This window comes from Lithobates pipiens, unplaced genomic scaffold (assembly GCF_037356315.1).
Source record: "Lithobates pipiens isolate NorthernLeopardFrog02 unplaced genomic scaffold, aLitPip1_a1.2 Scaffold_18, whole genome shotgun sequence".
NCBI lineage: Eukaryota > Metazoa > Chordata > Amphibia > Anura > Ranidae > Lithobates > Lithobates pipiens.
Genome location: NW_027507758.1, coordinates 111,253,511 through 111,278,634, shown reverse-complemented (window position 1 = coordinate 111,278,634; position 25,124 = coordinate 111,253,511). Strand labels below are relative to the sequence as shown.

General features: G+C 42.2%; 1 protein-coding gene across 2 annotated transcripts; it reads right to left on the bottom strand.

Annotated features, from left to right (window-relative positions):
• Positions 1-2,520: 2,520 nt before the first annotated feature.
• On the bottom strand, positions 2,521-18,952 carry MGME1 (mitochondrial genome maintenance exonuclease 1). Of its 2 annotated transcripts, none has more exons than XM_077486012.1 (5): positions 18,892-18,952; positions 14,994-15,593; positions 13,394-13,616; positions 10,103-10,235; positions 2,521-9,079 (listed from the first exon to the last, which is right to left on the bottom strand). In XM_077486012.1, the coding sequence occupies exons 2-5, from the start codon at positions 15,535-15,537 to the stop codon at positions 8,939-8,941; spliced, it is 1,041 nt and encodes a 346-aa protein (XP_077342138.1). In that variant the 5' UTR covers positions 15,538-15,593; positions 18,892-18,952; the 3' UTR covers positions 2,521-8,938. The 2 variants fall into 2 exon arrangements, with proteins under 2 accessions (XP_077342138.1, XP_077342137.1); XM_077486011.1 differs by having other exon boundaries at positions 18,801-18,919.
• Positions 18,953-25,124: the final 6,172 nt, after the last annotated feature.

Genomic DNA, 25,124 nt, shown 5'->3' with positions numbered 1-25,124 from the left:
GTGGAGTATACAGGTACAGGGAGAACATGCAAAATTTTTGCTATATACATGCTATATGTTAGAAATATCTTATAAATTGACAACTTTGTGTAAAAAAAAAATGCGTTTCATTTTTTTCCACATATTCCAAAAACGTCTGGAAAAAAATGAACCGTTCAAAAGACTCATTATGCCTCACAGATTATACATTGGGGTGTTAGCTTTCCAAAATGGGGTCATTTTATGGGCAATTCCATTGTCCTGGTACTCCAGGGCCTTCAAAAGTGTAATAGGTTGAGAAATGAGATGCGTCATTTTTGCTCGTAGAACGTCTGAAGGTACTGCATCAATGTTGGTGCTCTCTATGTGGCCAGGCTGTGTAAAAGTCTCACACATGTGGTATAACCGTACTCGGGAAGGGTAGCAGAATGTATTTTGGGGTGTAATTTGTTGTATGCATATGTTGTGTGTGAGAAATAACCTGATAATATGACAATTTTGTAAAAAAAAAAAAAAATAAAAAAAAAAATCTTCATTTTGCAAAGAATTGTGGGAAAAAAATAACAACTTAAAAAAACTCACCATGCTACTTACTTAATACCTTGGAATGTCTACTTTGTAAAAAGGGGTAATTTGGGGGGTATTTGTACTTTCCTGACTTGTTAGTGTCTCAAGAAATGAGGTACACCTGATGTACTGAAGGCCTGATCAGAAGTGATCAATTTTCAGTGATTGGCACCATAGTTTGTAGACTCTATAACTTTCACAAAGACCAAATAATATATACTAATGTGGGTTATTTTTACCAAAGATATGTAGCAGTATAAATTTTGGCCAAAATGTATGAAGAAAAATTAGTAATTAGCAAAAATTGATGACAGAAACAAAGAAAAAGGCAATTTTTTCACAAAATGTATGTTTTATTTCATCTATAGCACAAAAAATAAAAAACCCACTAGTGATAAAATACCACTAAAAGAAAGCTCCATTTGTGTGAAAAAAAAGGACGCAAGTTTCATATGGGTAGTGTTGCATGACTGAGTAATTGTCATTCAAACTGTGAGAGCGCTGAAAGCTGGTCTGGTCAGGAAGGGGGTATACAGTGCCTTGCGAAAATATTCAGCCCCCTTGAACTTTTCAACCTTTTGCCACATTTCAGGCTTCAAACATAAAGATATAACATTTTTATTTTTTGTTAAGATTCGCCAACAAGTGGGACACAATTGTGAAGTGGAACGAAATCTATTGGATTTTTGAAACTTTTTTAACTAATAAAAAAATGAAAAGTGGGGCGTGCAAAATTATTCGACCCCCTTGCATTAATACTTTGTAGAGCCACCTTTTGCTGCGATTACAGCTGCAAGTCGCTTGGGGTATGTCTCTATCAGTTTTGCACATCAAGAGACTGAAATTCTTGCCCATTCTTCCTTGCAAAACAGCTCGAGCTCAGTGAGGTTGGATGGAGAGCGTTTGTGAACAGCAGTTTTCAGCTCTTTCCACAGATTCTCGATTGGATTCAGGTCTGGACTTTGACTTGGCCATTCTAACACCTGGATATGTTTTTTATTGAACCATTCCTTTGTAGATTTTGCTGTATGTTTGGGATCATTGTCTTGTTGGAAGATAAATCTCCATCCCAGTTTCAGGTCTTTTACAGACTCCAACAGGTTTTCATCCAGAATGGTCCTGTATTTGGCTGCATCCATCTTCCCCTCAATTTTAACCATCTTCCCTGTCCCTGCTGAAGAAAAGCAGGCCCAAACCATGATGTTGCCACCACCATGTTTGACAGTGGGGATGGTGTGTTGAGGGTGATGAGCAGTGTTGCTTTTACGCCAAACATATTGTTTTGCATTGTGGGCAAAAAGTTTGATTTTGATTTCATCTGACCAGAGCACCTTCTTCCACATGTTTGGTGTGTCTCCCAGGTGGCTTGTGGCAAACTTTAGATGAGACTTTTTATGGATATCTTTGAGAAATGGCTTTCTTCTTGCCACTCTTCCATAGAGGCCAGATTTGTGCAGTGTAAGACTGATTGTTGTCCTATGGACAGACTCTCCCACCTCAGCTGTAGTTCTCTGCAGTTCATCCAGAGTGATCATGGGCCTCTTGGCTGCATCTCTGATCAGTCTTCTCCTTGTCTGAGCTGAAAGTTTAGAGGGACGGCCAGGTCTTGGTAGATTTGCAGTGGTCTGATTCTCCTTCCATTTCAAAATGATCGCTTGCACAGTGCTCCTTGGGATGTTTAAAGCTTGGGAAATCTTTTTGTATCCAAATCCGGCTTTAAACTTCTCCATAACAGTATTACCGACCTGCCTGGTGTGTTCCTTGGTCTTCATGATGCTCTCTGCGCTTTCAACAGAACCCTGAGACTATCACAGAGCAGGTGCATTTATACAGAGACTTGATTACACACAGGTGGATTCTATTTATCACCATCAGTCATTTAGGACAACATTGGATCATTCAGAGATCCTCGCTGAACTTCTGGAGTGAGTTTGCTGCACTGAAAGTAAAGGGGCCGAATAATTTTGCACGCACCACTTTTCAGTTTTTTATTTGCTAAAAAAGTTTAAAATATCCAATAGATTTCGTTCCACTTCATAATTGTGTCCCACTTATTGGTGATTCTTCACAAAAAATAAAAATGTTATATCTTTATGTTTGAAGCCTGAAATGTGGCAAAAGTTTGAAAAGTTCAAGGGGGCCGAATACTTTCGCAAGGCACTGTAAGTGCACTGTATTGAGGTGGTTAATAAATGGCTAATTTAAGCAATTTTCTGTATCCCTTCTTTATTATTTAACTAAACTGTTAGATTTTATAAAATTATTATTATACAAGATTTATATAGCGGCAACAGTTTATACAGCGCTTTACAATGTATGGGGGGGGGGGGGGGGCAACCCAATTACAGTACAGTTCAATACAAAAGGTGCAGGAGGGCCCTGCTCGTACAGCTTACATTCTAAAGGGAGGGGGTAGTACAAAAGGTAATAGTTGCAGAGAATGATTTGATGGGGGTGGCTCGGGGACAGTTTTAGGTGGGTGTGGGATAGGCTTTCCTGAATAAATGAGTTTTCAGGTTTTAACCCTTTCATGCCTACGCCTATTTCTGACATCTGTTGCTTGCAAGTTAAAATCCGTATTTTTTGCTAGAAAATTACTTAGAACTCCCAAACATTATATATATAAAAAATGTTGATTTTTTTTTTCTGTCACACGGTATTTGCGCAGCGGTCTTTCAAATGCTCTTTGGGGAAAAAAGATACTTTCATGAATAAAAATTTTTTGTATAATGCGAAAGATGTTATGCAGAGTAAATGAATACCTAGCACGTTCTCCTTTGAAATTGCGCACACTCGTGGAATGGCGACAAACTACATTACCTTAAAAAAAATTGCGGTTACCAGGTTAGAGCTACAGAGGAGGTCTGCTAGAATTATTGCTCTCGCTCTGACAATCGCAGTGATACCTCACGTGTGATTTGAACACTGTTTACATATGCGGCGCCACAGATATGTGTTTTCTTTGCTGCACGAGCACACAGGGACAGAATCATGGATCGGGTCTCCCGGTGGGACACGAGGCCCGGGAACAATTGCAGAAGGCGGGGGATGTCCCCCCACTCCTGTGGGATAACAACCAAGCAGCTTGTAGTAATATGACTGAACAGAAGTGACTCCATTTTGTGCGGCCATAGAGCCATAAATTTGTATATCTTAACTTGTATATTCAGACTCAAGTTAAGATCACTAGTTCTGTTTTTCAACATTTGTAGCAGGTTTTTCTATAAAGCACACATATAAGAAAATATAGCTTACAGCAGTGTTTTTTTTTTAGGAATCTAATCAGACACAAATTTTTAAAAGTAGTATTTCAATTTATGTATAGGGTATTTTGGTTATTTCGGTTAGAGTCTGACTTTAAGGACTGTTTTAGTTGTATATCCTTACATTATTGATGTTGAAGGGTGTCTTTTCTGATAACAGCAAATTTGCTATATTTGTGCAAATGGTTTTAATAGTGTTTAAGCTGTATTAACAATGATTGGGGATTTTAAAATGTTGATTTTAACCAAATACAAGTTTAAGAATATTATAAATGGGAAGTATATCTATGCCAAGAATGAGGAAGTTATATATTCTAGGCGCTATCCCAGATGAATAGTGGTTGGTAAAGAAAAAGGAAGTGACTTTAAGGTTGTGTAATTTTATGCATTCTAGAAAAAATTAAAAGGTTTTAAAAGGTGTTTAAAGGGAAAATATGAAAAAAATGGAGAGTGAATGGATTGGCCAAATGAATGTGGAATGAGAAAGTGGTTGTATTGTGTTTAATGAACGCACAGGGATTTTGGCAACAGAGGGGTGAAGTTTGGGAAATACTGTATATATTGAGTCCATGAGGTACTAAAATGTGATGGGAAGGATGTTTGAAATAAGCAACCAGAATGACTATTCTGGATATTTACCTTTTGAATTCCCAGAGTGTCAGTCATGAAGTGTTGATGATGTAATGTTTATCCATCAATGTTTTGTTTGTTGCGGATGATCACACATATTTGCAAAGTTGGGAGACTTCTGAGTCAGAATATGTGGTAAATATGGGTAAATGTTCTGTCCTAAGTCCCTCGGGTCCACTTAGGTCCCAGGAATAGAAGAAACTAAAGGGGTTTAAGTTTTGTTGAAGTTCTGCTGTAATACTGAATTTGGAAAAATGTTTAGTTAAATATATTGGATCTATATAATGAAAACCCTTGCTGAGAAACATTTTCATTCCTGCATGCTTTACTTATGTTTGAGTCAATGAAGAATATTATTTTTAATACCCCCAATGTTTATGGCCTGAACTGATCAGGTAGATTCTGTGATTACTCATGTCGGATGAGGAGTATCTGCCCCAGCCAGCCAGCATTTATCCATAGCCCCATGCACGTGAATAAAAGCCCACCCCAGTCATACCCTACACCCCAGTCATACCCTACACCCCATTAATACCCTGCCCTATACCCTATCCGGATGAAGAGAGGACTACAGCTTTTACATGGAAATCTTCGTTGTTCAAATACCATAGGAGGTGCTTGGATGACTAAAGGTGGACTCCTGCTGGAAAATGTTCCTGGGAATGACACCTTGAGGGGGAGCCAAATGAAGCAAACCCAAAAAGGTACAAAATTCTAGTGAGCACCACATGAGAGAGATCCAGCTGTGCCAGCCCCGAAGACCCAGGTCTAGCCCAACGCATCAGTTACAGTTTGTCTATGGATATCAAGTTCTGTCCTTACAAAGAGGCAGTGTTTTGGGGTAGAGAATTCATGTCTGTACACATGAATGATCACAGAATTGAACCAAAGGCTTTGGGAAAAGTTGAGGAGAATGAGTTATAATGTGGACAATTCCTTTTTTTGCAAATTTCATGGACATTCAGAAGCCATCCAAAATACTTTTTGTGTATTTCTTTGGGACTTTTTATTTGGCCTAAAGGCTGTCATGTCCCTCCCACTTGTTTGTATGGACTGTCACGCCCCCTCCTCCCTTTGCATTCCATGGACAATTGCTATGCAGCTGAGATTATGTTTGTTGTGTTCTATTTTTGCATGTTTAGAAGGTGGTCCTGGTGAGGGTCAGGGGCATATTGGGATTGTTGTTGTAGTGTGCCCAGGATATGCTTGACCACTTGAGTGTGTAAGATGGTTTGAAACTGCAGCTGTTGGATAATGTTTGGGGGGATGCTGGCATGAGCACTGTACTATATATGTATTGGTTTACATGTCATCCACCAGCCTCTGTGTTCTGGGGGGGGGGCCTTAAGGTTATATGTGGCCCACCCGACAACACCACTAATAACACACTCATTAGACAGGGGGGGGGATGTGTATTCAAAGTCTGAGGGAACTCCACAGTGTTTGACACCTTAGATCGTGCCCTACATCCCACTATACATACCTTCATGCATGCCTCTGACCCCCATACTGAGATGGCTTGCAGGATTCTCTGAAGGTACCCAACAGGTCCTTAGCAGACAGCCACAAGCCTTGGACAACAGCATGTACATTTGTTGTGGAAGGACATGCCATCCATGGATTCCGAGTGATCCCAGAGTATGGTGTTACTTGGCCTCATTGGTTACGATAATCAGAATTCTCTGGGACAGTGAGGGACATCACTTGCCCAAGGCTGGTGTTCATCCTAAATGCCCCCTTAACCACCATTATGCCAAGTCATTGTTTTTGGAAAAGGACATGACCTGGGCATGGTTGCCCTCGGGAACCTAAGGGGGTATTGATGAAAAGGCTAAATAATTATTTGGGAACTCCCTGGGTAATATTATATTATAGTGACTTTTCTTCTGCCATTATTTCTGTGTACCTGCTTTGAGTTTGTTATGTGTATGTCACAATGCAGAGAGTATAGTCACCTTCGTGACCTTTGTGTCTGAAAGAGGGGATTGTAGTAATATGACTGAACAGAAATGACTCCATATTGTGCAGCCATAGAGCCACATAAATTCAATTCCTATATCTTAACTTGTATATTCAGACTCAAGTTAAGATTACTAGTTCTGTTTTTTCAACATTTGTAGCAGGTTTTTCTATAAAGCACAAATATAAGAAGATATCGCTTACAGCAGCATCTTTGCTCTGTACCTTTCTATATAAGAGCTGTCTGGGACATTTTCCTGTGTAAAGGGGAACACCAAAGGCATGATTAAGAGTCATGGAAGCAGATGGCATAGTTACTACAGTTGCTATGCCAGCCATGTTTAAGGGGTTGGGCATTTGAGTATTAATAATATGTATGATATGAAATGTACACCCCTGTATTAACCACCCAGAATTAAATCAGATAGCTTTGAACATAGATTCTCTCTAATCTCTTTTGTGTTCACCAAGAAGCTATCTCCTCAGTACTGAGAGGGTCTTGGGAGTGTGGTAACTGCTGTAATTATACCTAGCTGGTCTTGTCAGGTATATGGAAGTACTGTTTTATCCACTTCAGTTTTAGAGGCATCAGTTGTTATCCCTAAAGAGCTGACCACCCGCTCTAAAAAACTGTACCGGGGTGATGCTTGCAGCTGCAGGCATTATCATGGTATAACCCCTGAAAGTCGGTCGAGGTCGCTTTCAGTCGGTGCTAAGGAGTTTTAATATAAATATTTAAGCTAATGTTTAAAAGAGCCAGCTAAGGTCAGAGTGAGGTACTGGTGATTTAGCCCTGGTACAGCTGCATCCTTGGAAGGCTATATTACCAGTGCCTTATTAAGAAATTTCATCCGTAAATATCAAAATCTCCAGCTATCTTGGAAGAAAGGCATTTTTCCCCTTTCAGATGCTCCAGGAAGTAAAGGGAGCTGGATTCATCTGCCATTAGGGCCCAGTAACAGGCCAGGTTTGCAAGATAACTGAAATACATCACAGGTGATATAATTTGCTGCTCAGTGATTGCAGTATTCTAGTCTGCATCTCCCCTAGGTGATACATAAAACCTGGCCTGTTGGTGGGCCCTGAGAACAGGGTTGATGACCGCTGCATTAATGTCTATGACCAATGTGAGAAGAATGGAGACAAAAAGAAAAATAAGATATGCAAAGTATAAAAAGAAATCAATTACCATATTTAATCGGCATATAACACGCACTTTTTTCCCCTGAAAACAGAGGACAAACCGTGCCTGCGTGTTATATGCCGATATTTCCTTTTTTAAACTAACAGGGGGGCGGGGATTGGACTGGGGTGTCATGTCAGCCACCTGCCTCTCCTGGCCCTGGGACAGCCCGCCAGCTTACTCTAAAGATATATTAAAAAATAATAATCACTGCCAGTCCCTCCACATAGATCCTTTGAACACTGTGTAAGTGTAATAGTAAACCAAAGCCCGCAAATACCTCATTCTCCCCGTTCTTTCTGGCCGCTCTCCTCCTCCCACTCCTCCTCCAAGTTTAGCTTTAGATTGGTGGATTAGAGCGATCATGTGACAAGAATTCAGCTAATGAGGTATTTGCAGGCTTCGAATTACAATGACAGTGACTCAGTGTAGGAAGAATCTATGAGCAGGGACTGGCAGTGATTTTTTTTAAATTTTAGAGTACACTGGCAGTGCTGTCCCAGGAGACTGGGGGGTCTCCTGGGAGTGCAAGGGGGCTGTGCAATGTAAAGGAGCTGCGTACTATGCTGGGGGATGAGGCTGTGTAATGTATAGGGGGGGATCTGTGTAATGTGCAGGGGGGCTTTGAAATGTAAAAGAGGCAGTGGAAAGTTTTTTTTCCTGAAACCTCCCTCTTAAAATTAGAATGTGTGTTATATGCCGATAAATAAGGTATATACAGATCTGTTTGTAGATTGCTAGTACTAAACATTTCTAAAGGTGCCATTGTTGTAATTTTTAAGATAAGGGTGGCGTTCCTCTTTAAGCGAGAAGTTGTTTTCTCATCTGAATTGTCACTGTAAACACAGCCTAAACCTGGCCTTTAGCCCTTATATGTTTTCTCAATCTCCTTAAAGTCCAACTCAAGGAATAAAAAAAAAAAAAAAAAAAAAAAAAAAAAAGTAGGGTCCCCTCAGTGCTCTGATCAGTCCCTTGCAGCCTGCTCTACAAGCTGTGATTGGATCTGCTTGCATGCCAACCGCCTCAAAGTACAAGCCAGGGTTATTAGCACTGTATTGTATGAATTGACACTGAGGTTCTGCCCATAGATCAGAGCTTTGGGCAGAGGAAGATAGCACCAGAGTAGGGTATAAGGTATAAGATAGAACCTGCACTGTGGACCCCTACATATACTGAGCATTTAACCAATGAATTGTAGGGCCCAACTACTTTTTTTTTTACATTCCTAAAGTTGGGCTTTAAAAGCATTTAGATGATGGTAGGACATTTATGAACGAGCTACAGCTCTCTAAATTACACCTGTTATGTAGCTAAAAGTCACTGTAATCTCATGTGTCCAGCACAGAGAACGTCATTGCTACTCTTCCTTTTTCTCCTTATATTCTTCCAGACGTAACAGCCACTTGTCCCAGTAATAAGTACAGAGTTCAGGGTCCATAAAATGTGCGTGTGCAGGGGATCCATCTTTATAGGCCACCACTACCAAACCACAATCAACCTGAAAGACAAAACAGTTCATTTAGAACCTCAATATATTTAAAATACATATAGTAAAGCATATTTGTTTATTGGATTTTATTTAGTTTATGTTGGTAAAATAATAATACAGATGAGAGATCACATTTTAATTGCTGACTTTTACAAATATTAAATTTAAAGTGATATTTCATTCAGCCCCCAGAGGTTGTGATAGCCAATTACACAGGACTACACAAATTACAGATTGTTAGCTGTACAGTTATCCAACCATCTGTTTTTCTACATTTTAAAGGTAGTTATATAGTTTTCCATTTTAATTAGTTGAATCATTTAGCTTATTGACCTTTACGATATACATACATGTAGAAAATGAAGGAAAATTGCATTAAATAATGTAACTCTTCCCAAATGAATTAGGCAGTTCTTCAAACAGCACTAATATATATATATATATATATATATATATATATATATATATATATATATATATATATATATATATATATATATATATATATATATATATATATATATATATATATATATATATATATTTTTTTTTTTACACCCTGGCTTCTCTTCGTTTTCCCATGGTGGAACACCTGCAGGCTCAATCCCAAGCTGTGCTGCCTGCATCCACAGACACAGACAGAGTGGATTGACCCCACCCTGTCACGCAATCTGACTGACAGCAGAACCAATGGCACCTGCTGCCATGGCAAAGCCTGTGAGAGTGGGGTGAGCCACTACGGACAGGCACAGTGCTGGATCAAGTGAGGATTTATATGTTGGGGTAATACTAATACCTAAAAATGTTTTACCTTACTGTAGAATATGCAGTAAGGTAAAAAAAAAAAATATTTAGGCTTTAGAACCACTTAAATCTTGCGTTGTAAAAACAAGACTTTTCAGATCTCAAATTGTAAAGTCCACAATTTTCAAGAAGCGAGGTGTGCAGAAAAATGTCATGTAGAGAGCATAGATGTGTTGGGTATGTTTCAGAATGTCTCAGAAACACATAAAAGTATTGAAAAGTACCTACTTGAAAGTTATAATTGGCATCATGATTTAGAGCGCCAACATAAGCAGCAACCTGCAGTGGATTGTCAAAGGTTCTCTGTATGTGTGTCTTCTGCTTCTCAGAGGTTTTCCATTCTATTACGCAAAGTCTCCCCCTGCAACAAATTAATACATGGCATTTTATTTTTACTGAAATGCACTAGAAAGGTTTAGGGAAAAAATAAATAAAATAAAAAAAAACACCCAACATCTTGTATATAGCACCAACAGGCAAAAAAGTGTGTCCATTCTGATGATAGGTGGGATTATTGTTGCCAGAAATCAATATCTGCACAGCTGTGAACAGCCTCACATTTTACTGACAGGAGTACAAACTTTTGGAATGGCAATGGCTAGCAGGTTTCTCAAGGGAAATGCTTTTTTGTTGTACAATTTCTAGTAACGTGTTCTGCTACAGACACAGCACTTATTAGAGGAGGCCAGTCAAATAACTTTAAACAGATTATGTGATTTAGGCTGGCCATACATTATACAATTTTCTTCTATAGATTTCCTTTAGATTTACCAAAACCATATAATATGAGGTCAAATCTGAATACTTTCAGTTTGTGTGCAATCAGGCATGCCCATGTACTACACAGTTGAAGGTAAATCTAAAGGAAATTGAATAAGAACATTTTATGGTGTATGGCCAGCTTAACACCGATTTTTTTTTTTTTTGTAGGCACTACAAAAAGATCTAGTTACAAATACTACCAAAATGATTAACTTGGAACCTACTAAAACTTGGACTCCTATCTGGATTCTAAGCTCGTGACTGATCATCTCAGCTCTATGTCATTTATAAAATTATTTTATTTTAGCATGGACATGTTTTCATTTTTCTGAACTCCAAAATTGCAGATTATAGGAATACTCTTTGAACAATCTGCTCCAGCTGGATGTCCCTTATCCTCAAATCACAGAGACAGCCTAATAAGAGTTCTACTGAGCTACAATGTAATTGGGCTGAACGTCTCTTGAGATTTGCCTTTGCCTTCCTTACCGACAGAACAGTGATTTTCCTTGTTTACTGTTCTGCCTGTTTCACACACACACACACACACACTTGATACTGGGCAGCACGGCCACCCTGTAGCAGTAAAACTGCTATAGGGCGGTCGGTGAGTGGTCAAAAACATTCCAGCTATAGAATTTGAGATCCAAGATGGGGGTGAATGTGTATGCATGTGGGAACCCCCTAAAACTGTTCCAGCACAGCAGCTAGGCTAGTAACAGAAGATCTCAAAACCCAAGAGGGCTCGACAGAGAAGTTAACTGTAGGGTGATACAGGAATGTAGGATGTGAGAAACCAAAGGGGCGGGGTTTGTAGACCTGAGATACCACCTCCTGCACCCAAGTGTCAGAGATGCAGGTTGTCTAAAGGCCCGTACATCCTATATGAAAAATCGGATGGAAAAATGTGCAGGACGAGCCATCTGCCGATTTTTTGGATCGTTCGTATGGTGCTTTCGACAGCCGATTTTGATTTTTGTGGCAGACAAAAGCTGGATGTGCAGACTTTAAAATTTTTGTCAGATGTGAACTCAACATCCAATTTTCCGTTCATTGATAAGGTAACGTTTTTCATACAAAAAGAAAGCATAAGAGTAAGACTACGCATGTTCAGAATACATACTATTCAACACATTACATCACTTCTGATGTTGTATTCTGGCATACGAAAATTTTCGTTTTGCGAGCAACCTCTTCACTTTCGACATGAGACTAGCATGCCACAAGAACCGGATGTTTGATTGCACAATGACGTTATTTTTATCTTTCAATTTTCTTGGGTTTCTAGTGCATATGCATTGCGTCCACCAGCCTGTATATCCTCTGTGACCTCCTTTTAATGGACACCGTTATGTTAGCCTCTGTGGAGACCACGAGAAAATGGCTGCCACAATGTTAGTCTATGGGAGACCAAGGCATAATGGCTGACATAATGAATGGTGGTCTACAAGAAAATGGTCGCCGTCAATTAATTTTAATATACTATTTAAAGACACCAACTAGAGCCTATTGTTAATCCCTGATGAAGCCACGTGATGTGACAATACGCATCAGGATTGGAGCAATAGATGAAACCAGAAGTGACGTATGCATACGAGGCTAAAGTCTCCCCACAAGCATGCATGTGCGCTCCTGAATAAGAAGTGCATCATCAACAGCCAAGGAGAAGGAGAGGCGACAAAGTAAAACAAGCAGGGCTTCCCATGTGGCCAGTTTGCAGTGTACATAAGTATTCCCAAAATAAAGCAGAAATTAACTCCCATACAAAATGGTCACCACAACTGCTACTGTAGAAAATAACATATAGGAAGCCTCAGTACTTAAAAAAGGAGGACCCTCAACCTAACATAAGCCTGATAGGAACTCCCAACGCTGAGATGCAGAGAAATGGACAGAAAAACTGCCTCAGCTCTGGACCAATAACTCCCTACACATGCTGGCCTGACATGAATAGCAGAGCCCTTCGTGAAGTGAAACACAGACATGGGGGGGGGTTATTTACGAAAGGCAAATCCACTTTGCACTACAAGTGCAGTCACTGTACATGGACATGCAAGCAAAAAAAAAAAACAGCATTTTAGCTTGCACATGATTGGATGATAAAATCAGCAGATCTTCCCCTCAGATCTACAGCGACTACACTTCAAAGTTCACTTTCAGTGCACTTACAAGTGCACTTGCAGTCCAAAGTGGATTTGTTTTTCGTAAATAACCCCCATAGAGTCCTCTCGTTAAAAAAAAAATAACCCCCATAGAGTCACTGCTAACCGCAGCAACATCAGCACAGGTAATGAACTGGGAAACTGTGTTGTTTAGCTAACTGAAGAATTTTCCAGATTCCATATCTGTCCTGAAGCTATGGAGTAGCCGAGAGGAAAAATTTCCAGAAATTCAGGGCTGTTGCAGAGAGAACACCAGCATAAACTGGAAAACCTGTGCTTGGTGGCTGACTGGAGAGACTTCCAGGATTTAGCACATCTAGCATGAATCTACCAAATCTTCTAAAATCGGACAGAGAACAGCAGAGCTGAAGACACATCCATTCTCTTATTGTTATAGGCTAAACACAGAGGCACTCTGGTTGTCGCCAAGGTTGTCCCATGCTATCCAAGAGCTTTTTTGATGCCAGTGTGCATTTCTCCTTTCTCCTCCGGCACTATAACAAGTCTAAACTATTATTATGTAGACTAGAAAAAAAGTCTGGAATTTAAATATGTTTTATGGTATTTTTTTTTCCTGACAGTCACATTTTCTCACCTATAATGAGCAACACAATCTATGATGCCCAAGTACTTTAGCTCAGAGTGGAGAACGGTACTTTCCAGTGTCCTCAACCCTGAAACATCAGACAGGACATGATCCACACTGGCCAGGTATCCTGACATCTTATCAGTCTTTTCTGGTCTTTGAATGCTGTCATCTCTAGATACAAGCAGATCCTCCAGCCTTGCATGGAACATCTTTCCCTGTGAGAAAACAGCTGGAGAACAATTGGAGAAATGTTAGGACTGTGATAACACACGGTGTCACGTGGTGAAAGATTCAAATCACAAACAAGATTTGGATGTTGATAATAAAAAAAAAAAAATAATGATTTCCCACAACATGTTAACTTTTTTCAAAGTATTTATATAGATTTCTACAGATACCCAGCTCCTTGTTCATTTTTGATCACACCTCAGGCATACAGGCTGCTACACCATGAATTTGTCCTCAGATGTTCAATTTAACCACCTGCTGCCAGGCAACGTACCCATACATCACCTGACTGAGTGGTTTTACTGGGATGATGCCAGCAGCTGCAGGCATCATCCAAGTATTGTTTTTTCAGCCGACTGAGCACTTTCTTGTAAAAGCAATCCTAGCGGCTGGAGTGCTTTTTTAAGTGGCAGGAGAAGGTCCCCAACCACCTTCCCGGGCTCTCCAAATCCACCGTGGAACCCAGGATTGCAGCTGGCTGAACATAGAGCTGATCGGGGACTGGATTTTCTCACTTTAGGTTTCCCTGGTTGTAAAACGCATGAGATCATACTGATCTTGGTATGAAGTGAAGCTTTTAGGAGGGCAGGAAGTAAAGAGGACCTGTCACTGTCTATTGCTAACACAAGGGATGTTTACATTCCTTGCATTAAAAAAAATTAATTTAAAGTCCCTACATCCTCACGTGCACCCAACTGCAAACATGAGACCGAGAGCGATATTTCTTGCACCAGACCTCCTGTGTAAATCTAAAGTGATAACCTGTAAAGGCTGTTAAAGGGACACCTATGGATAATATAATTTATGTAGTTTGTTGCCGCTTCATACAGACATAAAAACCCCTTCCTCACAACCAACAACAGCTGAAATGTGAGACCATTTTATGTCTACAGTACAGCATCAGAACTGATATTAGGAAGAACAACCATAAATCAGGCAGACTATTTTGCCTCCTTATCCCCGAAAAAAAAAAATATTTTTAATCAGAACTCCAGGCTAACAGCTAGATAAAGAGTTTAGGTGGCACACTAGTTCAGCAATACAATGTCACCTCTTCCCTCCAACCTGAGCGCTGGGCAATGAATGAGCATCATGCCCTCTGGCCAATGGGCAGGAAACAGTACAGCAGAACCAGAGAAGTAGTAATGTGGAATGGCTGTGTATTGAATCAGAGGTGTTTAAATGACAAGGGGGTTGCACAGAACTACAAATCCTTTAGCAGGTAAAACAGCGAACATATATGTAAATAAGTTGGATATTTAGCTGTTTGCCTGAAGTTCCTATTTAACATACACAGGAATCTTATCTAAAAAAAAAAAACAAAAAAAACAATTAAGATGTTCTTCAGATTTGGAATGACAAGAACATGAATACATACCTGCTGTGTACTCAATGAACCCTTCTTCTCCTAGTTCCATTATCATTCTTTGCTTCCACCTTTCCAAATAAAAGGCTTGCTCCATTGGCATGGTCTGTTGAAGGATACGGGTTACACTTGGCGGTCTGCCATTTGCTATCTGATTTCTGGCTGGTAAGGCAATTCTCACTGGGATACTGGGGTCTGTCTTCTCTACAGACAGGATCACTTTGTTGGAATTGAACATCGATGAACGATTCTGGGGCACCCTAGTTTCAGGTTCTTGTGATGATGCCTTCGATTTTACCACTTTACCATACAAGAAGCTGTCTTCTTCAAATATCCTCTCTGGAGTCTGACAACTAGTCTTAGAGGATGTAACCATCCGAACCAGATTAGCGTATTTCTCCTGGTCAATGTCTTCATAGCCATTTACTTTATTTTTCTTGCTGTGTGCGGTGCAGGAGGTAGACAGGAAAGTTGGAGTGTGTGGATACTTGAACAGAACATTTGGCAGCCCTCTGCAATTTCTGCATATTATATGCAGCTTCTTCATTGTCAGCATCACAAATAATTCCGTTTTTGTTCTCCAAAATTAGACAATAGAAGGACATACCGTACCTACCAAGAAATGAATACAATTTACAGGACACTCAAATTTATGAAAAAATCATAGACTACCCACATGAGGCGTGCAGGAGGATACAATATTTTGAAGAAAGAAATGAATGTTGCTAAATTTAGCATTGTTTGCTTAAAAGATTAAAACTAGCCCCTAACCCAAGTTTACTTGCCTCTCCTTAACGGGATGACCTTCCCTTTGTTTACAGCCTTGATGTCCATTCAAGTCTCCACAGGCCTGAATGGGGGCCAGTCATGCTGCTTATCGATTGAAGAGCTCTAGATCTCACTAAGCAGGTGCTGGACCTCTATAGAGAGGCGACTTTCAGAAGAAAACAAACTAACTTTCTGTACTGAAAGGGGATACCTTAGGAGGAATTTATCAAAATTACAGTAGACAGAATCTGGAACAACTGTGCATTGCAACCAATCAGCTTCTATCTCCAGCTTGTTTAGATTTAGCTTTGAAAATGAAAAAGAGAAGCTGATTGGTCTCCATGTACAGCTGCTCCAGATTTTGTCTGCTCCACTTTTGATAAATTCCCTTCATCGTATACGTGGTATGTATTTTGTTGATTTACCCTGTAGGGCTGGGGAAAAAAAAAAATCGATTTGAATCTTGAATCAAGTTGAGAGGTCAAATCGATTAAAATTTTCAGCAGATCAATTTTTTTTTTTTTTGACCAGGACCGGCGCTGACACTGAGGATCTACGGCAGGGATCCTCAAACTACGGCCCTCCAGCTGTTGCGGAACTACGCATCCCATGAGGCATTGTAAAACTCTGACATACACAGACATGACTAGGCATGATGGGAATTGTAGTTTCTGAACAACTGGAGGGCCGTAGTTTGAAGACCTATGATCTACGGCTTCGGCCTCACCGTGAGGCCGGAAGCCGCGGACTAGGCCGAAGCCTCGGCTTGGCCTAAAAACTCCTGCCTGCAGCTCCTCTGGATTGGTGTGGTGTCCATCAAAAAAAAAAAACTTGATTAGAAAAACACAGATTTTCTTTTTTGGAGAAAATCGCCCAAGCTCTATTACCCTGACAATTGCATCCAGGGTAGTATCTAACAGGGGTTCACCTTTCCAAAAAAAATAAATGCACATTTTTTGCAGGTAAAAAAAATATGAAAGTTTTTTTTTTTTTTTTAGTTAGGACCCTTTTAAAGCATTGCACCCACGATCAGCAGATCATGGGTGTAATGCCATGGTCCTGCAGACTGTCTGTCCATACCTTCGATATGAATTATACTACAACAGGAAGACTTGATGGACTACTTAGAGAGCTCAACAGCACCTTGGTAATTCATTGAGAACTACAAGCCGACACGTGCAAAGGCTGTCAGTAGTTGTAGTTCATTCATTCACAGAACTTCCTAAAGATCTACAGAAGACTGATTCTTAACTACTTCAATACTGGGCACTTTCACCCCCTCCCTTGCCAGGCCAATTTTCAGCTTTCAGCGCTTTTGCACTTTGAATGACAATTGTGTGGTCATGCAACACTGTACACATATTACATTTTTATAATTTTTTGGGGACAGATAGAGCTTTCTTTTGGTGGTATTTAAGCACCATTGGGTTTTTATATTTTGCTAAACAAATGGAAAAAAAAAAAAACACAAAACGAAGATTTAAAAAAATAATAATTTTTTTCTTAGTTTCTGTTATAAAATTTCCTTCACTGATAGGCTACACTTATGCAGAGGCACTGATAAGCATCACTGATGGGCACTGACAGATAGCACTTGTTGGGGCTGACCCTAAGGCCCCTTTCACACTGGGGCGGTGCGGGCGTCGGCGGTAAAGCGCCGCTATTTTTAGCGGCGCTTTACTGTCGTTTTAGCGGCGGTCTGCGGGTGCTAGTGGGGTGGTTTTAACCCCCGCTAGCAGACGAAAAAGGGTTAAAACCGCCCGCATAGCGCCGCCGCAGAGGCGCTATGCCGGCGGTATTGCCGCGCTGTCCCATTGATTTCAATGGGTAGGAGCGGTGAATACACCGCTCCTTCACCGCTCCAAAGATGCGGCTAGCAGGACTTTTTTCACTGTCCTGCCAGCGCACCGCTCCAGTGTGAAAGCCCTCCGGCTTTCACACTGGAGTGAAAGGGGCTGGTTTTTTTCAGGCGCTATTTTTAGCGCTGTAACGCCTGAATACCGCCCCAGTGTGAAAGCAGCCTTATGAACAGTGCCCTGATTATCAGTGTAGCTGTCCCGTGTGGATTTGCCGGTTATCGGCTCACCTCTCATGCTGTCAGCATGGGGAGAGGATTGTCGATAATGGGAAAATCCTGTTTACACTGATGTGAAACGCCTGGTCACATGGTGTGATTGGTTCTTTCCCCCGATTTTGTGATAGCCGTGTCAGAGGGTCATGACGATCACAGTTCACTCCCGATGCACTGAGCACAGGAGGACATCATATGACTCCCTCCTGGCAATATGTGACCACGCTGTAGCCGTCATTTCTCTATAGAGCGATCATCATGCAATGAGGTGAGTTTGTGAGCAATCCCAAAGAATGGCAACCAAAAAATAATATAGTTACCTATGAATACAGTTCACACCAGCATGTTGCGTTTGCCCAGTGCTGAAAAAAGCATGGCATGCGCTAATCTCAGAGGTGCCTCTTCATTGTTGGATGCCACATTTCCATGTAATTCTATTGCAGATACCTGAACCAAGCGCTGTCACCCAATGCTCTGGCGCAGTTTCTGGGGGCATGGTCATGCGATTATGGAGCAATTAGACTCCAGTGGGATCTTTTAGGGCTCATTCACGCAACTTATCTTTTTTTATGTGTTGGTATGCATTTTTCTTGCATTCATGTGCGTTCACATGAATCATAAAAAAGATGTGTTGTGGTGACAATGAGCCGTAAAAGATCCCACTGAAGTCTAATTGCGCCATAATCACATGACCGTGCCCCCCGAAACTGCACCTGGGCATTGGGTGACAGCGCTTGGTTGAGGTATTGGCAATAGAATTACATGGAAATGTGATGTCCAGCAATGGAGAGGCACCTCTAATCACTTAGGTGTGAATGAGCCCCAATGCTGACAGTGCTCATTGTATCTGTGAGAATAGCAACAGACCGGGGCTCCTGATAGGACAAAGGTCACCTGACTCAAAAAAAAAAGCCCGCCCTGTCCCTACATGGCACAGTCACTATAATAATTGTGCACCCCCCCCGGAGAGTGTCACCCACCATAGGCTCTATCTAGTCTTCAATCCTCTGTTCTAAGCCCCGTACACAACTTGTATTTAACCCCATTCTCCGCTCACTGGCCCGCACACACCTTCCGGTTACAGCCTCCGAGTCCAGACTACACACATGTGCAGCCACCAGCGAGAATAGACCATCCTGCTGTACGGAGCTCCTCCGGACAGCGCCACCTGCTGGTCGGCCTGGAGTAACACAGCTGTCACTGTATGAGGGGGACCGCGGCAGTCATGCTTTGGAAGTTCCTCAGGACATGTTCACTCAATAAACAGAAAAAAAAACAATATCTGCGATACCACTATTAAGTTATGTTTTGAATTATATATGCTACTTTTAAACCTTCCTGTGCTGTCAAAATTATTTTGGGAAAATCAATAAACATTCTGAACAGGAAAGTGTGAAGGTTCTATGGAAAAGACCGCATGACACGCCTTCATTTACAAGGCTTTATAATAAAACACAAAGTAAACATTTTTTTTTTTCATTTGACCCCCATCAGGTTTGTTTTTTTAGGCCGCGGAGAGATTTCCCTTCACTTCCTGTTCCATAGCCACTAGAGATTCACTGATATCGTTTGTTTTATCGACGAGTACAAGTACCAATACAAAATGAATGGGGTCAAATCGCACTGCAAAGAATCGCAAGTGATTTGCACAGGAATTCAATGTGATTCCTCTCCGAATCACATGTGAGTTTCCAGCACCGCTCCTGTTTGAACCCAGACTGAAGTCACTATGACAAGCCTGGGTTCTACACAGGAGCTGTGGGGGAAACCGCATGTGATTCAGGATAGGAATCGCACTGCATTCCTGTTCAAATCACTTGCGATTCTTTGCAGTGTGATTTGGGCCCACTTGTATGGGCTAAAATCCCACCGCAAAGATATCAGTTTCAGGTATGACTACTTGTGCAAATGCTTAGTATCGGCATCAATGCAACCCTAAGGGCACTTTCAGACTGAAGTGGTGGGGGTGTCAGCGGTAAAGCGGCGGCTAGTGAGGCACTTTTAACCCACACTAGTGCTCGATGAAGGGTTAATAGAGCCGCTGCCAACGCGCTTTGGCTCCTAAAGCACCCTAAAGATGCTGTTTGTAGGTCTTTTTTCAACGTCCTGCAAGCGTGCAAGCCCTCGGGCTTTCACACTGGAGTGACAGGAGAGATGCTTTGCAGGCAATATTTTTAGCGCTAAAATGCCTGTAAAGCGCCCCAGTGTGAAAGTAGCCTAATAGCTACAACAGGAAGTGAGAGGAACTGAAGAGTGTGGGTCTTCAGGCCTAACTTGAAGTCTAGGGGGAAGAAGTGTGGATATAAGGTTCCTTGCTCCTCTGCCATGGGTGGGGGTCTCTCAGGCTTGTTGGGTAAGTGGCCCTGAATGTGTTTTACCCCCTATCAGAAATCTTTCATCCTGGGGGCTCAGTGAAGGATCCATCCTCTTCAGGAGGGGACTATAAGACATACCCTAAGTGCAGTTTCTTTGTCAATCTGGCTCGATAAAAAATAAAATAAAAAATAAAATAAAAAAAGAGATTTAAAAAAAGGAAGACAAGATATAGGGTCCTTTCACGCATTCATGTCCATTTTCACAGACTCCGCTTGCTCAGCAGGGATCGATCTGCTGATGACAGGTCCGACTCCACTCACTGTGCTGAGACAGACCAGTTAGATCCCCGATCTCTTCTATGGGGGATCGGATGAAAACGGATCCGCCTGTCCATTTTCATCCTATCCGATCCACCAGACAGATGGAAAATAGGGTTTCCATCCATCTGGATTTAGCGGATCGGATGTCAGCGGACAGGTCACCGCTGAAATCCGTCGCTTCATAGCGGTACATGGAGCATCCATTCAGGTCTGCCTGAAAAACTGACAGACGGTCCACCTGTGTAAAAAAAGCCCTAAAATCCCTTTCATACAGGGGTGCAGGCCACGTTAGTGGTAAAGCATTGCAAGTTTTAGTGGCACTTTACCGGCCGTTAGCTTTTTGACGATTTTAACCCCCGCTAGCGGCTGAAGAAAGGGTTAAAATCGCCCATGTTGCGGTGCTTTGGCAGCGCTGCCCATTCATTTCAATGTGTATACACCGCTCCCAAACTGCCCCAAAAACGCTGCTTGCGGGACTTTTTCTAACGTCCTGCAAGTGCACCACCCCAGTTGAAAGCACTCAGGCTTTTGACATTGGGGTAGCATGGCAGGCACTATTTTTAGCGCTAAAGCACCTGAAAAACGCCTCAGTGTGCAAGGGGTCTAAAGCTGAAATCCAGGCAGATATAAAAGACACATTAGGCCAGCTAGGTACAGTATTCATCAATACACTGCACGAAACAAAGATAGGTCACTGTTACTGGCAGAGGGTGGTGCTAATGGAGAAAAGAATCAGGTGACATTGCCTTTCATCACCACATTCTCTGTGCAACATCGGAGTGTTAAACATTTAATCCGGAAACATTGGCATCTACTGACCAATGATCAAATTTTGGGCACAATTTTACCTGAAAATCCTAGGGTTATCTTTAGGGGGGCCCCCACGTTGGGCAGTAGGGTTGCCCCTAGTGTACAAGATCCTCCTAAGAAGAGCAGATGCTTTTTTCAGAATCTCACAGGGTTCTACAGATGTAAAAACTGTCAAGTCTGTTCGTTGAACGTGAATAAAAATTCTAAGATCTGTAAGTTCTCTTCCACAAGCACACAGAAGACATATGAAGTCGAGCCCTTCATTACATGTTCTTCTGAAGCAGTAGTGTACCTCATACAATGTCCTTGTGGGCTCCAATATGTGGGGAGGACTAATGCCGCGTACACACGACCAGGCTTTTCGAGGGATTAAGTCTGACAGACTTTCGAGGGAGTTCTGACGGAGTTCCGACAGAGTTCTGACGGACTTTTCGAATGAGCGGACTTGGCCACACACAATCACACCAAACTCCGACGGATTCGAACGTGATGACGTACGACTGGACTCGAATAAGGAAGTTCACAGCCAGTAGCCAATAGCTGCCCTAGCGTCGGTTTTAGTCCGTCGGAATAGCATACACACGAGCGAATTTCTCGGTAGGAACTGGGTCCGGCAGAGTTCTGGCGGAAAAATTTGAAGCATGTTTCATTTCTAAAGTCTGTCAGACTTTTGCGAATCAAAAGTCCGTTGCAGCCCACACACGATCGAATAGTCTGCCGGAATCATTCCGTCAGACTTTCGATGTTGAAAAGTCCGGTCGTGTGTACGGGGCTTAAGAGGGCCTTGAAAGTTAGATTAAACGAACACATTGGAAACATTAAACGGGGTTTCGATAAGCACCCAGTGTCCAGACATTATGATGAGGTACATGATAGGGACCCCTCCAATACCCTTTATATGGGAATAGACAAATATAAACCACACTGGAGGGGTGGGTCATTAGTAAGAGAAATTTCTCGCTTAGAAATGTCATGGATCTACGGGTTAAAAACATATGCCCCTTTTGGAATGAACGTTGACACTGATGTTAACGCTTTTATTAACAATGCTTAGAACATATGGGGGTATACCCTTGGGTGGTCTAGGGATACTTCATACTTTTGATATTTTTGATATTAACATTATGGAGTTTATACTGTATTCCAGTGAAAAAATGTCTTTTTCTGGCATATAATTTTGAGTTTTGTTTTATTGAATTCTAACATTATCTGGTGTCTTATGGTATCTACACAATTTTTAATTCATTTGTGTACTTATCTGTTATTGATTTTTTTATATTTTTAATTATTTTAAAATGATTTTCCATCTTATAATTTTCGTATACAGATATGGCTATTGTGACGCTATAAACGCTGTGTCATATAGTTTGGTTTAAATATTATGAGTTATGACAGTTTTGATAGGATGTGGGTACAAGCCTCCTCCTTTGATGGTGCCATACCATGCTCATTAATATGCACCAATGTTCTTGCGATTTCGTTCCGATGTCACTTCCCCCTCTGGTTATATTTTAATTGTGCCCACTGGGAGGGGTGGATAAATAGGGGTGGTATCATTGGGACCGGCGTAATGACAGTTGTTGGACCAGGTCATGCTTCCGGTTTGCAACCGAGAGCGAGACCTGGCCCTCACGTGTGTTCCCTTTCAATGGAGAGGCTTGGTCCCCATTTCCGGATAGTATTATACCATCACAGATTGGTCAGGGGGTGATGACAAGCTGGGAACAGCTACGTGGGTGAAGTCGCTTGTGTGCGTCACTTCCGCCCTTGTGATCATGGAGGCATCGCTTCCGATATGGCACCGAGAGCGAGGCTTGGTTCCCGCACTCGAGTGGCGGTAAACCAAATAGCATTGGTCACTGGGTTCCGGCGGCGTGGGGATTGGCTGAGAAGTTAGGACACGTGTGTGCGTCACTTCCGTCGTGGGACTAAGAGCGGGGCCTGGGCATCGCTTCCGATATGGTACCGAGAGCGAGGCTTGGTTCCCTCACTCGAGTGGCGGTAAACCAGATAGCATTGGCCACTGGGTTCCGGCGGCGTAGGGGTTGGCTGAGAAGTTAGGACGCGTGCGTGCGTCACTTCCGTCGCGGGACTGAGAGCGAGGCCTGGGCTCTCCATGGAGGAGGAGGCTTGGGCCACGTTTGACTATATAAGAGAGGCAACATGGCGTGTCACCCGTGCCCCAAGACGACATGAAATATCACGAAACGCGTAGGGCGGTGTGACACGCTGTTTATTGCCTCAAACTACACCAGCTGGAGAAAGGATATATCTGTGGAGAACTGCGTTCAGCCGATGCTTCCCATTTGACATGCCTGACCTTACTGTATGCTTGTAAGTGTATTTTAGTTATTTGATTTTATTAAAATAATCGTTTTTACACTATTGGAGCACTTTCTTTCCTTCCTTTATGGTGGACCATTTAATATTTATAAACTGGAGTCCTTCTGAACTGTGATCCTGGAGGAGGGCGGAGTTTTGGAGGATTAAGGAGTACACATAGCCTGGCCTGATTTCTTAAAGCGTACTATTTAGTGACATCTTGTAAGGAGCCAATCTTGATTCTTGGTGGTGGTGCACTGCAGTAAGCCTCACGGCTTGGAACATGAAGCAGAGGGTTAACCTTCTCAAACACTAGAATCAACACGTGGTGTTTTGCATCTTTCACTTCATATATGGATTTATTCTGAGGACTATCACATAAGGATATATTTAAATTGAGGACGTTTCACAAATTTTGTTTATGCATATGTGTCATCACAATTTTTGCATATAGGTTCTCTTATATATATATATATATATATATATATATATATATATATATATATGCAACTCACGATCATTTATTATATGACATTGCATTGTATTCACTGTTTGGTTTATACACAGTTTCCCGGTGGGGATATTAATCTCATATGGGAGGTGTATACACTAGGGTAAATTTTAGGAAAGCGCGGTTCTTTTTGGGTCATTCATCAATACATGATAGTGTGTTTTTTTTTTTTTAAATGCAACCAAAGTCATTGAATTTGACCTGATATCAGCCTTTTCTAATCCCCTTTACAGCAGCACTCAGGCAGGAAGAGGGTGTGTCAGGACTAGGGACCAATCAGGTGTGCTGCTAGGAGAGAGCTAGAGCTATGTCCTCATCAGTCTGATGCTGTTTCTTTCTTTTACAAAGACGTTTATTAACCACTTGGGTACCGCGCTATTGCCGAATGACGGCATTAGCGCGGACCTAGATTTCCGGGACTACGTCTATTGACGTCGTCCCGGTTACGAGCGGCCTGCGCGCCCCCTGAGGGGCGCGCGCGGCGCGCTCTGTGATCGGCGAGTCCGTGAGACTCGCCTGATCACCGATCCGTGTAAGGGGTCGATCCCGACCCCTTATCACGTGATCAGCTGTCAGCCAATGACAGCTGATCATGTGATAGAACGGAGCCGGTAATCGGCTATTATTCCTCCTCGCGCTGACAGCGCGAGGAGAAAAAAAAAAAGCCGATCACCGGCGGCCGTGATCGGGACATCAGTCCCGATCACGGCCAGCAATGCAAGGCACCACATGCCACCTGCCAGTGCCCACCTGCCTCCCGCAGTGCCATCCTGAAGTATAACTAAAACTAAAAGTGCCCCCCGTCTGTGCCCATAGTGCCCACAGTGCCACCCACAGTGCCACCCACGGTGCCACCCACAGTGCCACCCCACAGTGCCACCCACAGTGCCACCCACAGTGCCACCCAATCTGCCTCAAAGGTGCTGCACCCCAGTGCCGCCCATCAGTGCCGCCCATCAGTGCCCAGCAGTGCCGCCCATCAGTGCCCAGCAGTGCCACCTATCAGAGCCACCTATCAGAGCCAC

Excerpts from the sequence above, each read along its gene's own strand:
- MGME1 (XM_077486012.1), bottom strand. The coding sequence starts at position 15,537 with ATGCTGACAATGAAGAAGCTGCATATAATATGCAGAAATTGCAGAGGG. Across the intron at positions 10,236-13,393 it reads GATTGTGTTGCTCATTATAG|GGGGAGACTTTGCGTAATAG; the intron begins GTGAGAAAATGT and ends AATTTGTTGCAG. Across the intron at positions 9,080-10,102 it reads ATGCCAATTATAACTTTCAA|GTTGATTGTGGTTTGGTAGT; the intron begins GTAGGTACTTTT and ends TTTGTCTTTCAG.